The sequence below is a fragment of the Rhinolophus hipposideros genome (assembly GCF_964194185.1).
Source record: "Rhinolophus hipposideros genome assembly, chromosome: 12".
In the NCBI taxonomy this organism is placed as follows: Eukaryota; Metazoa; Chordata; class Mammalia; order Chiroptera; family Rhinolophidae; genus Rhinolophus; species Rhinolophus hipposideros.
In genome coordinates, this window is record NC_138058.1 from 59,209,645 (window position 1) to 59,223,971 (window position 14,327).

At 40.0% G+C, this 14,327-nt stretch overlaps 1 protein-coding gene across 2 annotated transcripts in view; it reads left to right on the forward strand.

Annotated features, from left to right (window-relative positions):
- Positions 1-14,327, forward strand: part of RBKS (ribokinase) — an 80,635-nt gene that overhangs the window by 38,989 nt on the left and 27,319 nt on the right. Inside the window, exons 6-8 of one of the 2 annotated variants that reach the window (XM_081069598.1) lie at positions 2,487-2,582; positions 3,611-3,702; positions 8,546-8,734. In XM_081069598.1, the coding sequence (XP_080925724.1) occupies positions 2,487-2,582; positions 3,611-3,702; positions 8,546-8,734 (377 nt within the window). The remainder of the gene's footprint in view (positions 1-2,486; positions 2,583-3,610; positions 3,703-8,545; positions 8,735-14,327) is intronic. The other variant, XM_081069597.1, reaches the window with a different exon arrangement.

Sequence of the window (14,327 nt, forward strand, 5' to 3'; positions counted from 1 at the left end):
TATCTTTGAATGCCACTTCAGTCCTTTTCCATCTGGCAAACAAAACTTTTTGACTGGCCACCTGGACTTTCACAATAGCCCAAGGTTTTCATGTTCTTGCTGCTCCGGTCACAGAAAAGAACCCCTAGGGAGAGAAACTGCCAGGCCAGTGTTTTGGGTCCTCCGACCTTCCCAGTTCCTGTGCTTAGAGTGATTTTATTCACGTTTCTCTGAGCTCCTTAGGTCACGAGGGCCTTAACCGTCCAGCCACTGCCCTCCATGGTGACATCATTAAAAGCTTCCGCCACATGTTCCTGTCTTTCCACCTACACAGCTGCCCCCCTCGGCCTCACCACGTCCTGACATTACCATGCCAGCCACGGACATGCTGTGAAGACACCCAGGAGTCCAGTCCGCCTTACGTGGCAGTGACTGACAATTACTGTTGGTGCTGTCAATCACCTCTGCATCTCCACGTTACTTCATGGCACAGCCTGTGCGCTCCAGTTTGGGTTCCAAGATGACATCATTTTCTTCTCATCTTCTCTATTACAAATTTGCATTCTTCTTTGATTAACTACATCTACTGTACTAATGCTTCATGTTTTTTTCCCATCATGGTAAAGTATGTATGCTTATTTATGGTAGCACGAGCCAAAGAGAGTCCTTTCTTTATGGCATTTTCACTTTCCCCCTAAATTTAGTTACTAGTCAGAGTCTAAGCCTATGTATCCAGTTACTATTGGTAAGAGTGCTTTCCCTTGGTAAAATGCAAGCAAATAAGATTTGATTGATTTTTATACAACATTAATGGAATTCCTCATTCCAGCAATTGTTGCTTAAAACCCAATGGAATTGTTTCTTTAAAGTTTGTTTTTATTGTGGAGAATTTCAAATATATAAGGACATATAGACACTAGTGTGGTAAGTCCATATTTACTACCATTTAGCTTCAACAATTACCAACACATGACCAATCTTGTTTCATCTGTACCCAAACTCGTTACTCTCCACTCCTGCCTGCAACTTCGGATTATTCTGACGAAAACCCAGACATGATATCATTTCATTCACAGTATACTTATTTTTGATGTAAGATATTATACGTGTTTTAAGAACGCTGTCTTTGCATGGCGTGTATCAGGTAATCTACGGTCAGATTTTTTTCCCGCCAGCCCTTTCTAATGAATCACTTATTAGTTTAATGACTGACCTCTCAGACTTTTTTCTCTTCTATGGAAGTATACAAAATAAACATATAGTTATGTTTTGCTTTGTTGAAAGAAAAGACAGGGTCATACTATAGATTTTATTACGAAAGTGCCTTCTTCACTTATAAATAAGTTATAGAAATCTTTCTGTGACAAAACAGAGACCAGCTTCCTTCTATTTAGCAGCAGCAGAGTACTCCACTGGACGTATATGTCATACATTTTTTTTAACGAATCCTCTCTGCTTGATGGTTAGGCTTCTTTTTGTTTTGTTTTTTCTCTGTTACAAACAGAACTGAATGAATATCACTGTACCACATCTTTGCATGCCTGTGTATTTCTCTGTAGGAGAGGCTTAGAAAAGGAATTGCTGGATCAGGGATCTTTTGAGATAAAATGGAGCTTTGATAAAACTGGCTCTACCCTGTTGTTCTGTACTGATAGCTTGCTCTAACCTGTGCTCAAATGCTTTTGCATGCAGATTGGAGGATCATATAGGTGAGCAAACATGTCCCAATTTGATGCTTGCAGAAAATAGGGAGCAATATATTTGTTCTGAAAAACCTAAAAAGAAACGGATGTGTTAGAATGCTGGGCAATGAAGGCCTTTATGCATAATTGACATCTCTAAGACCTCTCAAACGCAGGAAAACCAATGAGAGAGATGGTTGCCAGGTTACAAACTCCAACAGAAGAGATGGGGACAAGCAGGGCTGTCGGGCTGTGTGTACAGGACAATATAACAATAATAATCCCTTACGTTTGTACAACACTTTACAGTTTACACAGGACTTTTACATCCATTTTCTAATTTAAGCTACACAATAACCCTGTGCCAAAATAGGAGCAGCCAAAACCATACCACAGAATTTCCATGGGTGGACATTCTAGATTCTAAAATAATGAAAATGTGGAAATAGCGTTCTCCTGTAAACCACTGAACAAGATTCACTGACTGAACCAAAATGTGAAGACGAAGAGGGTGCAGGAAAAGTAGCCTCGCCTCCCCGGGCAGAAGTAGTGGACAGTTTGCTTTAGCTACGTGCTGGTCAGCATCTCCCGGAGGATGTACGATGGATCGGTGCTAGCACAGCTATGGAAGAGCCACCTGGAGAACTTACCAATGTGCACACCCCCGATCTTACCCCGAGAGATTCGGATTCCGTGGGTTTGAGGCAGAGCCCAGAAATCATGCATTTTATTAAGTTCGCTTAGCGACGCTGACGTGCCGCCAAGTTTGTGAGCCACTGTTCGGGAATAGTCTGAGAACTGCAGCTAGAGGATTTTACTCTATAGGTCCAGAGTGCATTGGTGTTACTAAACACGTAAGTCAGAGGACCTGGGCAGAGGAAACGAAGACCAAGGAATCTAGTTGGGTACTCGGGTGGATAAGTGTTTTGACAAAGGAGGAGTTCCCCACCAAAGGCTGTTTTAAAATATTATGAATTGGGATTTCAGGCTTGTGGTGCTGTGGACAGATTCCTGGCCTAAACAGGCAACTATTTTAGAGGTGACCAAACCCTGGACTTAAAGCTCGAGAACCCCGGGTCGGACCCAGTTTCCTCAAGTCTCAGTATTAACCTTAAACTGTGACCTTAACGTAACCTTTAAGTTTAAGTAAGCTTAAACTGTGACCTTATCTCTCAGGCGCACTTTCCTCCTCTGAAAAATACCCTTCTGATGCCGTAATGGCCATGCCATTCTCGTTTGCCCTGTTTCTGCTCTCCCCAGCCACCCTCCTCCTATAGTCTCCAAGTCTGAGCTAGCTCTAAGCCTCTGATTTTCTTCTCCTTTCTCAGTCTTTTCCTTTCTGTTCTTAGATTGCTCACAGAATGTAAGCTTTTGCGTGTGCATGTTTGCATGAATAATTCCGATATGTTTGGAAGATATACATCAGAGTTCAAACTATGCATATATACATGAACTTCCTACTTACTAGTCTTACCAGGAAGATTTTGAGCTCTTCCTTGTTTCTTTTCTATCATCTCTTTTTTTTTTTTTCTTTCCTGGAAAATGGATTTGTGAACTAGCCTTGCAACTAAGCATTTAAAGTAACCCACAAAAATGTTCACCAGCCTGAACGTTCACATTCATACATGTCCTTTCATGCCACAACATCTAAAATCTTTAATCCTCTTATTGCCCTTTGCCATAACTTTGTAATCACCTTGGTTGTAAATATTGATGCTTGCCCTTGAAGCCGAAATGTTGTAAAGTGAAAAGTAGAGCAGATGGAAATAAGAAGATTGTACTATCCTAGCGTGGAGATTGAGATTTCAGACTTTTCTACATCTATTACTAAGCTGATTTTTAATCTAATGGGGGAAATGCTTGCACTTGGGGAGGTCCTTTACCTAATGTCTATAAATGCACCATATTAAAAATGACAACCACTGAATCCTTCTTCCACTCCTGTGTAGTGAGAACATTGTTCAATCCAGCTCCTGCCACTGCTGACCTAGACTCCCGGTTCTACACCCTCTCAGATGTGTTCTGCTGCAATGAAAGTGAGGTAAGAATGGAAGGTTTTGCTCATTCATGAGAAACCAAAGACTTCCATGCAAGTGGGTAAGCAAAGGAGCAAGACTAACCACATCAGTTTAGTTGCGCATGAATTCTTGGGCCCAGTAAAAACAGATTTTTCAGTTGATGGGGGTGTGTAAAAAGGAAATTAGTGAATCCTAGGGGGAAAAAAAGATTCCCTGAATCATCTCCATAATTTATCACTTATCAAACCTCAGCTAATTTGGGTGCCCTCCCTGCCCTCACATTGTTGGTGTTTTGTTTTCCTTTTTAATTATTCCATATTCTCTGGACTAATTAATATCAGAGTTGCCAGATTTAGCAAGTAAAACTACAGGCACCCAAGTAAATTTGCATTTCGGATAAACAATGAGTAATATCCTAATGTACTTAGACTATAAAATTATTTGTTGTTCATCTGAAATACAAATTAAACTGGGCATCCTGTATTTGATGTATTAATAGCGACCCTAATAGGTTCTCCACTGATGCCCTGGGAAAGACCCTTGGGGGGGTCACTCCATTAGGGGAGCACCCTCTTAGTCCATCTGAAGGTCATAATTTATCATTCTGTGTAAAATATCTATCAATATACTCATATTGTGCCATTTGTTGTGAAGCATTTTGGGAAGAAAATTTCAGTATTTCTCCCTTTTAAGGCCAGTTTTCGACCTAAGCTCTCTCCCAATATTGGGAGGCAAGAGAGATCACACAATGCAACATACACAGAGAGAAAGTTAGTAATTAATGAACTATCACAGTACTTTTCCATGTGGTTTGAAGGCTGAGTGACGGTTTCTAGGATTTCCTGATCTGCCTTTTGTTAATTTCATCTCTCAGAACATAAAGTAAACAAGAAAGAAGACTGCCATAAGGAAACTAATTTTAACAAACCACAATACATTATGCAATATTTTTGAGCAACCACCATGGCCAGGCTTTGTACTAGGAAAAAGAAATTGTAGGAGATAGTGACCATTTCATAATAAGAGGTTAGATTGCCCTCATCTGCAAAACTGGCTTAGATTTCCCTGCTAGATACTTACAGAGCACAGCATTTCTTCTTCAAACACTCACCACAGTTCAGGTTACGTGTTCTGTACTTGTGTATTCTCCATTAAACTACCAGTCCTGTGAGGACAGAGACATCTGTCTTACTCACCACTGCCTCCCCAGTGGCTGTCCCTATGTGTATAGTTGTCTACTGCTGTGCAACAGAAGACCCCCAAATATACAACAGGAATTATTTATTGTCCTTCACGGATTCTTTGCATCAGGAGCTGACACACGACACATGGTGGCTTGTGTCTCCTCCACAATGTGACCTGGAAGACTCAAAGGCTGAGAGCTGGGATCACCTGAAACCTCCTTCACTCACCCACGTGCTTGCTATCTGTTGTCAGCCCTCGGCCAGAACACGTACACACGGCCTTTCCTTGGGACCTGGGCTGGGCTTCCTCACAATATGGAAGCTGGGTTTCAAGATCCAATATGGGGGGGGGGGGGCGGGGAGAGAGAGAGAGAGAGAGAGACAACTAGGCAGAAGACATGTTGGTTTTTATGACTTAGTTTTGGAAGTCACACAGCATCATTTCTGGACCATTCTATCGATGAAGGCAGGAAAGTCCACCCTGGCCCCCTACCTCTCAATAAAAGATTGTCATTGTCACAGTGTGAAAAGAACGTGTATGATATTATGTATATTAATACAGTTATCTTTGAAAATTACCATGTTATACTGTACCCAGCACACAGTTGGCACCTATAATAATGTTTGTTGAATGAATGAATGAACGAACAAATGAATGAACAAACTCTGGTCTTTAATAAAAGTGAAAAGGAAAAGATACCGACAAGGTCAAGTCACTCCACATATCAGAAAAGTAACAGAATCACAGAGCATTCAGCCCTGGGTATGCAGTACTCCAGTCTCAGAAGCAGGGAGAAGTGGCAGGAAGTTTGCCTGCTATGGGTAATGGGCACCAGACGTTGCCACTCATGGGAGCCTGGAGCTGCTCAAAACCAGAGATGCTGGGCTCAGACTCCCGTGCTGACAAAAAATGGTGGAGGAGACTCCTATTCCTGCTCCCGAGACTACCACCTGTATGAGGCTCCCCAGCTGAGGAGACAGGAGAACAGAGACACTGCCTCTGCCAGGAAGGAAACCAAGCCAACTGTTGGCTTAGAGTCTGGAGTGGCCATATCACCAGTAACAGCAGAATCAGAACCCCATATTGCCGATAAAACACCTTGTTGTGGTTTAGAGATTCTCAGGGGTCTGATGGATGCAACTAAAAAAACCCTAGAAAGGAAGTGATAAGCTTGATGGGAGATGAAGTGTGAAGACTACCCACTCACAGGTAGCAGAGGAAGCCTGCAAATGAAGAAACACAGCACTGCAAGAGTTTTCCAACAAAATCAACAACCTAAAGATGAATTTTCACAAGATGAAATTCAAATAATAAAACAATGCAAAAGAACTTTAAAATAAGTATGATTAAGATTGTCATTCATGAAAAAAGGAGAAGTGGTAAAAGAAAAATAATTGAAGCAACAATTTATAAATATGAAAAATAATCAATTAGAAGTCTTGAAAATGAAAAACAGCCATTGAAATTTTTTTCAAAGCGCTCATTATAAAGATGAACATTAGACTGGAATGAAGAATTAGTGAATTGAAAGAAAATCTTGATCAATTCATTTAAAAGTGGAAAGCTCAATTCACCTAAAAAATAGCACAGAAAGAAAAATATTAAAGAGAAATTTAGAGAAATAAAAGATAACTTGACAGGCTCCAACATACATCTAATTGGAGTGAAAGAAGAAGAGAATGGAAGGAACTGAAGAGAAGCAATACTAGAGGAAAAACTGCAGGTGTTTTCTAGAATTGAAAAAAAGGCATGAGTCCTCAGATCAAAAGTGTATTAAGAGTACCACGTGAGATAAATATAAATAACTCTCTACTAACGTACATGTAATCAAACTGCATAAAATCAAGGGTAAAGACAAAAGTATTTTTAAACAGCCAGAGAAAAAGGACAGACGACATACAAATGATAAGAATATCCAATACTTCTTTGCTTGTAAAAGGGGGAAATGGAAAAACCAAAATGTCCACAAAAAATAGAATAGATTTTGTTTAAACTATAGTATATTTGCAGTACAGAATACTGTGTGCAGTTTAAATAAAAAAAGAAGTAGAGCTACATACATCAACATGAATTAAATAATGTAAAGGGGGAAAAGCACATTGCTAAATAATATATATGGAAGATATCATTTACCTTCTCTAAAGAAAACTATCTGAAGCAAATAAAGTGTTTAGATTTGGTAAAGGTGGGTGGTAGGTACATGGGTGTTTGTTGCATTACTTTTTATAATCAGGATTTTTCATTAAAGAATGTTTTTTTAATGTTTCATTAAAGAAGTTTTTTAAAAAGATTTTTAGAAACCACAAGAAGTTAGTATTCCTAAAAATAGACCAACTCATCAGACATAAGTGAACCCAGTAATGAAAATCAATGAAAACCTTGTAAAAAAAAAAAAAAAAAGAAAAGAAAAGAAAAAGAAAATGGTCTCAAAGCATAACCAACTCAGACTGAAAGGGTCTCTGGAAAAATGATGGGAAGGGATGACACGTGGTCAAGTTAATGAAACCCATGCTACTGGGAAAAACAGACACCTAGATTGAGCAGACGCTGTGGGATGATTTACAGGCAACAGAAAGGGTTGATCTGGGCATATTCAGAACAATCACAGGAAGGGATAGACCCACTTTCAGGAAGAGATACTATAAGGTTAAATTGCAATACAGAAAGGACAGAATTAGGTTATAAACTTGTTGAGTCAAAAAGTATATAATTCATGTAGTCTAGTGATTCTCAGCACCATAGAGGTTCCTCAGAGATGCGGAGGGGTGCCAAGGGGCTGCGGAAGCAGGGCTGCAGCCCTTCACTCCTACTTCAGCTAGAGACCTTTGTGTATTCTGGAAGAGAACTACTGATCCTGTGTAAGCCCCTCCTGTACAAATCATACATGACTTGGGAAAAGTCACGTAGTGAGTGGTGCAGATCTGAATGTCATGCACTGCTTTTTAGTGCCTCTCCAACTCTGCTTCCACCTTCTCCAGCAAAACACAAAAAGAATGAGTGGTGTGCAGACATGGAAAGCTTTAACTGGCAATATGAGAAAGGCATTAGGGCCCAAGACAGGCCTAGAAGAATTACGTCCTTACATGTGAAATTTACAGCATGATTTCTATCCAAATCATTGGCAGTAGCCCCTCGCCTTTTTCCTTTCCTCCCTTTTCCCGAGCTCTTATTATGAAAATTATCATACATACACAGAACTGAAAGAGCAATAAAATGAATACTTATATACTCTCCACCTAAACCGTTGTTAACATTTTGCTGTGTTGCTTCCCCACTCCCCTGTGTGTGTTTTTGATTTTGCTGAATCATTTGAGAGTAAGTTGCAGATAACACAACACCTCACCCCTAAATACCTGAGTGTGCGAGATCTCCTAAGAGTAACCACAAGACCACTATCACACCTAAGAAAATTCTCAGTAATTCTATGCTGTCATCTGACATCAAGGCCACATTCAAATTTCCCCCGTTGTCCCAAGATGTCTTTTATGGCTAGTTTTTGTTGTCATTGTTATTGCTTTTTTACTTATTTTCCTGAGACAGTATCTATCAGAGTTCTCCATTGCACCTCATTGGTTGTTATGCAAAATAAGGGAGACATTTTCTAGAAAATCAAATCTAATGTGGAAGTGGACCCAGGTTCCTTTGCTCACCACTATTTCCTCTCACTATTGTGTCTTCCAGGCGGAGATCCTAACTGGCCTTGCGGTCAGCAGCCCTGCAGACGCTGGGACGGCTGCACTGGTGCTCCTGGAAAGGGGCTGCCAGGTCGTAATCATCACCTTAGGTGCTGAAGGATGTGTGATGCTGTCCAAGACAGAGCCTGTTCCAAAGTTTATCCCCACAGAGAAGGTCAAGGCTGTGGATACCACGGTAGGTTTTTAAATTTTAGAGTCATTTTTGGACCTTGAAATCATCATTTATTTACTAAGATACTGCACTTAAACTTGGGGGTCAAGAGGTCAAGGCCCTAGGAGGTGATATTGTAGAAGCGAACAACCACCAGGCAGAACTATATCCTAATCCCTCTCTAACCCACTGGAGGACTTTACACAAGTCACTTAACTTCTCTGAGCCTCAGTTTTCTCATCCATAAAATCGGAATATCAGTAAAATTACACCTGTATTACTTATATTCATTCATTCATTCAATAAATATTTATTGAATACCTGTTATATGCCAGTCATATATTAGATGCTGGGGCTACAGTGACAAACAAGACAACTCTCTGCCCTCATTGGGCTTAGATTTTAGACAGTAAACAAATCACCAGACTTTACAAGCTTCATGTGGAATAAAATAGCAAGGAGCACTGGTGAGCGGAGCTCACTTTCAGACAATAATAACATTTACTACATGCTTCCTGTGTCTCTCTCGTATACATCTCATTTAATCTTTACAACAATCGTATGAGGTACATGCTATTATTATACTCATTTTACAGATTTAGAAAGTTGCTCAGGATCCTAATGCTATGAAGTAACAGCTGGGGGTTCAGAAGTAGACTCCCCAGACGCTTCGTGTGGCAGGCGCTGTTAGGACAAGCGAGTTAAGTGGACAAGTCACGGCAGCCACAGAGCAGGGATAAAAAGGAAACAAGTTAGAAAAAAGGCTCAGGGCTCCCCTAAAGCTGGGGAAATAAAAATGATCTGTTTGTGACCTAGCATTCAGAAGAAGTGACTGGAAAAGTAAGCACATGTCAGGGACACGAAACTGAAGTTGAAGGAGAATAAAAATGTTAGGAATTTTATTTATAAGAACGTGCTATATAATTACTTATAAAATATGTTTTGGTTTGTATGCTTAGAAAAGACTTTAAAATGTGGGCCATTTATCAAAAAAGAAGCCTAAGGGGATCTGATGAAGTTTTGGATACAGATATGCTTTGAAAAATAATAAACGCAAGGCATGCTTTTATAACATGAAATTACATCATGATTGCCTTTCAAAATGTGCTTTATCTGGTATTTGATATATTGTTCTCAGTGTTGTTATTCTCTTCATGTCTAATCATTTCTAAAACTATTAGTTGTTTTTCTGTTTTGCCAAGATGGACAGGAACCTAGATTTGAGAGGTTTCTTATTAGTTCTGAAATTGATCCTGCATTAGACCAAAACTATTTCGGGTCCTGAACTAAAGCAGAAGAGTGTATTCTTCTCTTGCTAAAAATGAAATGAAGGGTGCTCATGAAGATGTCCGACCTAGGTGGGTCCCCCAAGTGACTTAGCCTTGCTTTCAGTGTCTGTGTCAGTCACGACTCCCCTTGCTCTTAAGCAGCAGAAGTACAACTCAAATGGGCTTACACAGAAAAAGGTATTTGGCACACATCATTAGAAAGTTCCAAAGTATGGCAGAATACAGGGGCTAAACCGTGTCACTGGGACTCACTTGCTGTCCCCTCTGCTTGCCTTGCCGTGTGGCCCTGGCTGCTCCCCGCCTACACGGTACCCCACATCATGTCCCCTTCCCTGGTGTCAAATACAAATCAAAGAACTCTTATCAGAGGATGGGAAGTCGATGCTAGTCAGACAAAAACAACCCGTGCCCACCACAGCACACTCGTGTGGAAATGCACTGCTTGGGCACGGGACTATGACATGATGAAGAAACTCACCTTGGAAATGTTCGCGTCAATAGTAATATATTGTGTACAATCACACTGTATGTAATGTATACAATCACACTGTATGTAATGTATACAATCACACTGTATCAGAGTGATTTCATGTTCAAGGATTGGATTTTATAGTTTGTGCTGGATGACAGCTTTGATCATCTTAAGTACAGCAGTGTGCACCAAGGAAGTCATCACTGTTTTGTGCCCTTTCCTTTGGTTTCTTAGCACCCGCAGTTAATGTTTAGGTTTCAGGAAAGGTGAGACACAGTGAGAGTTCAGAGGAGGCGCAGATTACTTACTGCTCGAAGGCAGGAGATAGAGAACGGGATCGGGAGAATCAGGGCACTGGATCAGGATCAGCAAGTGTTTTCTAGGGCTAGAGACTCAAGTTTTAGTCCTCACAGGCCATATGCATACATGCTGTGTCACAGTTACTCAGTTCTGCCGTGGTAGCATGAAAGCATCCATACACAACTTTGTATGCTATTGGAGTTAAGTTGGTATTTAGTTACAACTAGATTTTTTAAGTTAAAGTGTTAATTGGAATCACCAGTGCAATCAAAAAAACCTAAAAAAAACAAGGGAATTAAAACGGTACACTAGAAAATATCTCTTTAACACAAAAGATGCAGTAATGGAGGAACAGAGGAATAAAGAAGCTACTAGAAGATAAGCTAGTGTAAACTGAGGAATAAAACTAAGACAGGAAGAGTTGGGATCCAGGAAACAGCTGATACAATATAGGAGAGAAGTCAGGGAGGAAGGAAAGTTCCAGGACAGCAGCTATGCAGCAAGTCCATACCCAGTCAGCTCAGATGAGAGCAGCAGAGTGGAGGGGGCTCTGGGAGGAATGTCTCCCAAAAACAAAAAAGAAAAAAGAAAGAAATGATCGAATATCCGTATATTTGAACATGACAGGAGATTTTTAGTTTTCTTGCAGAATTTAAGAGTAAAATAGTAATTAATATGTAAAAAACTGAGGAAATGAAAAAAAATATGAGGCAAAGTTTTTCCTCTAGGTCATCTGGAGTGTAAGGGGGAAAAGTATGATTAAGTAAATATAATCGTCGTATACCACATGACTAGGAACTCATAGTCATAACAATGTGAGTGCCAATTATTGATTTCACCAAAAGTGGAGATTATAATCATATTGTGAAGACAGAAGGATAAAGTGTGCATTTGTGTGTACATGGGGGTAGATAAGAGAACTAAATGCTCATCTTCCATAGTTGGAAGTCAAAAGATAATATCTAAAACTGAGTTTTAAAAATAGCAATAGAAGCATATTACCAGAAATAGAAGATAAATACCAGAAGAAACCGCTAAAAGAATTTAAAGTATTTGCCTCATGGAAATGGTTGTGGAGAGAGATGGGGCATTTACAATTTAAGCCTTGTCTTTTTAAACTGTGTGTATGGATGGCTCTGATTTTTTTTTAATGACAAAACATAATGAGATACCACTTCACACCCACTAGAATTGCTATAATCAAAAATAGATAATAACAACTGCTGACTAGTATGTGGAGAAATTGGAACCCTCAAACAATGCTAGCAGGACTGTAAAATGGTGTAGCCACTTTGGAAAACAGTTGGGAAATGCTTCAAAAAGTTAAATTTAGAGTTTGTTACAACATGACCCAGCAATTCTACTTATAGGTATGTACCCAGAGAAATGAAAACATATGTCCACACAAAAACTTAGACAAGAATGTTCATAGCAGCATTATCCTAATCGTCCCAAATTAGAAACAATCCAAATTTTCATCAACAGATGAATGGATAAACAAATTGTGCTACATACTATGGGGGTGGAAGAAAATTTCCTCTACCCTTCTAGGTTCTTCCAGCTGGTCTAATAATTAAATTGACATGAGAAGAGTAACAAGAGAAAATAACCAAATTTAATTGCAAACGTATGTATGGGAACCCCACCTACATGAGAGGTTCCAAGACAGAGAGTTCAAATGAGGTACATATGACATTCTGAGCTAAGAAAGAAGGGAGGCGCCTGGGGCTTCAGAGGAGAGGAGCGTCATTCTCAGAGGTTCAGTAATTAGACGTTTGCCACGTCCTATAGATAGGTCATAAAATAATAACTCTTCTTATGGGTAAGGCCCCAAGTTTAAATTCTTTAAGGGAGAGGTAAAAGTTTCAAGTGAGCCCACAGGGTCTCGATTGCCTTCAGCTCAAAGTAATTCACGTGCCAAAGTAGCACATCTTGGGGAGGCCTGTTCTGAACCCCTTTAATACACATGATAGAATATTATTCAGCCATAAAAAGGAATACTGACTAATACATACTATGGCATGGACAGACATCCAAAACATTATACTAAGTGAAAGAAGCCAGACATAAAAGGCCACGTATTATACGCTTCCATTTATATGAAATAGCCAGAATAGGTAAATCTATAGAAACAAAGTAGACGGACGGTTGACGGTTACCAGTGTCTGCGGAGAGAGGAGAATGGGGAGTGACTGCTAATGGGTACAAGGTTCCTCTTTGGGGTGATGAAAATGTCCTGGAATGGTGATCATTACACAATCTTGTGGATATACTGAAAACCACTGAAATGTATACTTTTAAAGGGTAGATTTTATGGTTTGTGAATGATACCTCAATTTAGAAAACAAAAGTCAAAAAACAACAAAAAGATCCATCTAGGCACTTTAAGAGTATGAATGCATACTCTTGTGATGAAGAATCTTGCACTTACTTGCTCTACTGAATCTACTGAAAGGGCTCGCAACGTCCCCCCAGTGGAGCGGAGGTGACACAAGAAGCAGGGTAGTTATTTTCTGGGTGTAGAATCTCCCTCGGCTTTTTTGTGCTACCATTGTTCTCTCATCCAGCACTCTCATTATGAAAATTCTGGCCTGTTTTGCACACAACTGTTCGGCCTCTTCCTAAGTCTACTAAAAAAGAGACAGTTCACATGATGAGGTGAGGAACTCCGAGGGAGGAATTTTCTTCTGAACAAATGTGCTCCTTTTGTCAGGAGGGTATTACTTGCTCTCAGCTGGTCTGTAACCTTCTCGCTTTTCTCCTCCTCTTAATCCCTTACTGTGTACACCTTTTAAAAAATAATGTTCTGAATCCTACATATGTCTAATTTTAATTTGTCAACATACTTCAATAAAGCTGGGGGAAAATTAAATACGTAAATCAGGGATGGCATGGATGGTGTGGAAACGTCTTTAGTTAGTTGGCACACTGTCCCCCTGAGACAGACAGCCTGCCGTAGAAGGAGCCATTTCCCATTCTACGTCATTGCTTCTGCACAATCCTGTTTTGCCTCAGTGTTAATAGTTGGATATATCACTTCTATTTTTGCATCCGTTTTCCCGTTGTACTAGAGTGAAATGGTGGCAGTAGCTGCAGATGTCCTCAGCTCAGTTTGGAAGACATGACAGATGTGTCTCTTTTCGCATCTCTCTATGTTGTTTGAATCTCAGCCTCAAAATGACACAGCGCTCGTGTCCTCACTGCAGTCCTTCCAACCTGGAGGGTAGGGATTTTGCTTCCTGTGCTCACGATTGCACTGAATAATCACTTCACAGTCAGGGTTACACGGTTAAGCACGGTAATATCTTAAGATTATTGTGCTAGTGTGATAAAGAGCTTGTAACACTAATTATCCTTGGCCTGTGAGCTCTATAAAATTATATATAAATTGCTTTTCTACATGTAAGTGGTTACGTCCTAGAATCTACACTGAGACTCTAATTATAAAAATTCAGCCCATAGACTAAATCTGTCTTCTCAAGAATCCCTCACTTGATAATAAATAAATCATCGTTCAGGGTATATAAGTAAGCCGAGAGGAATCAAAAGCCAGGGG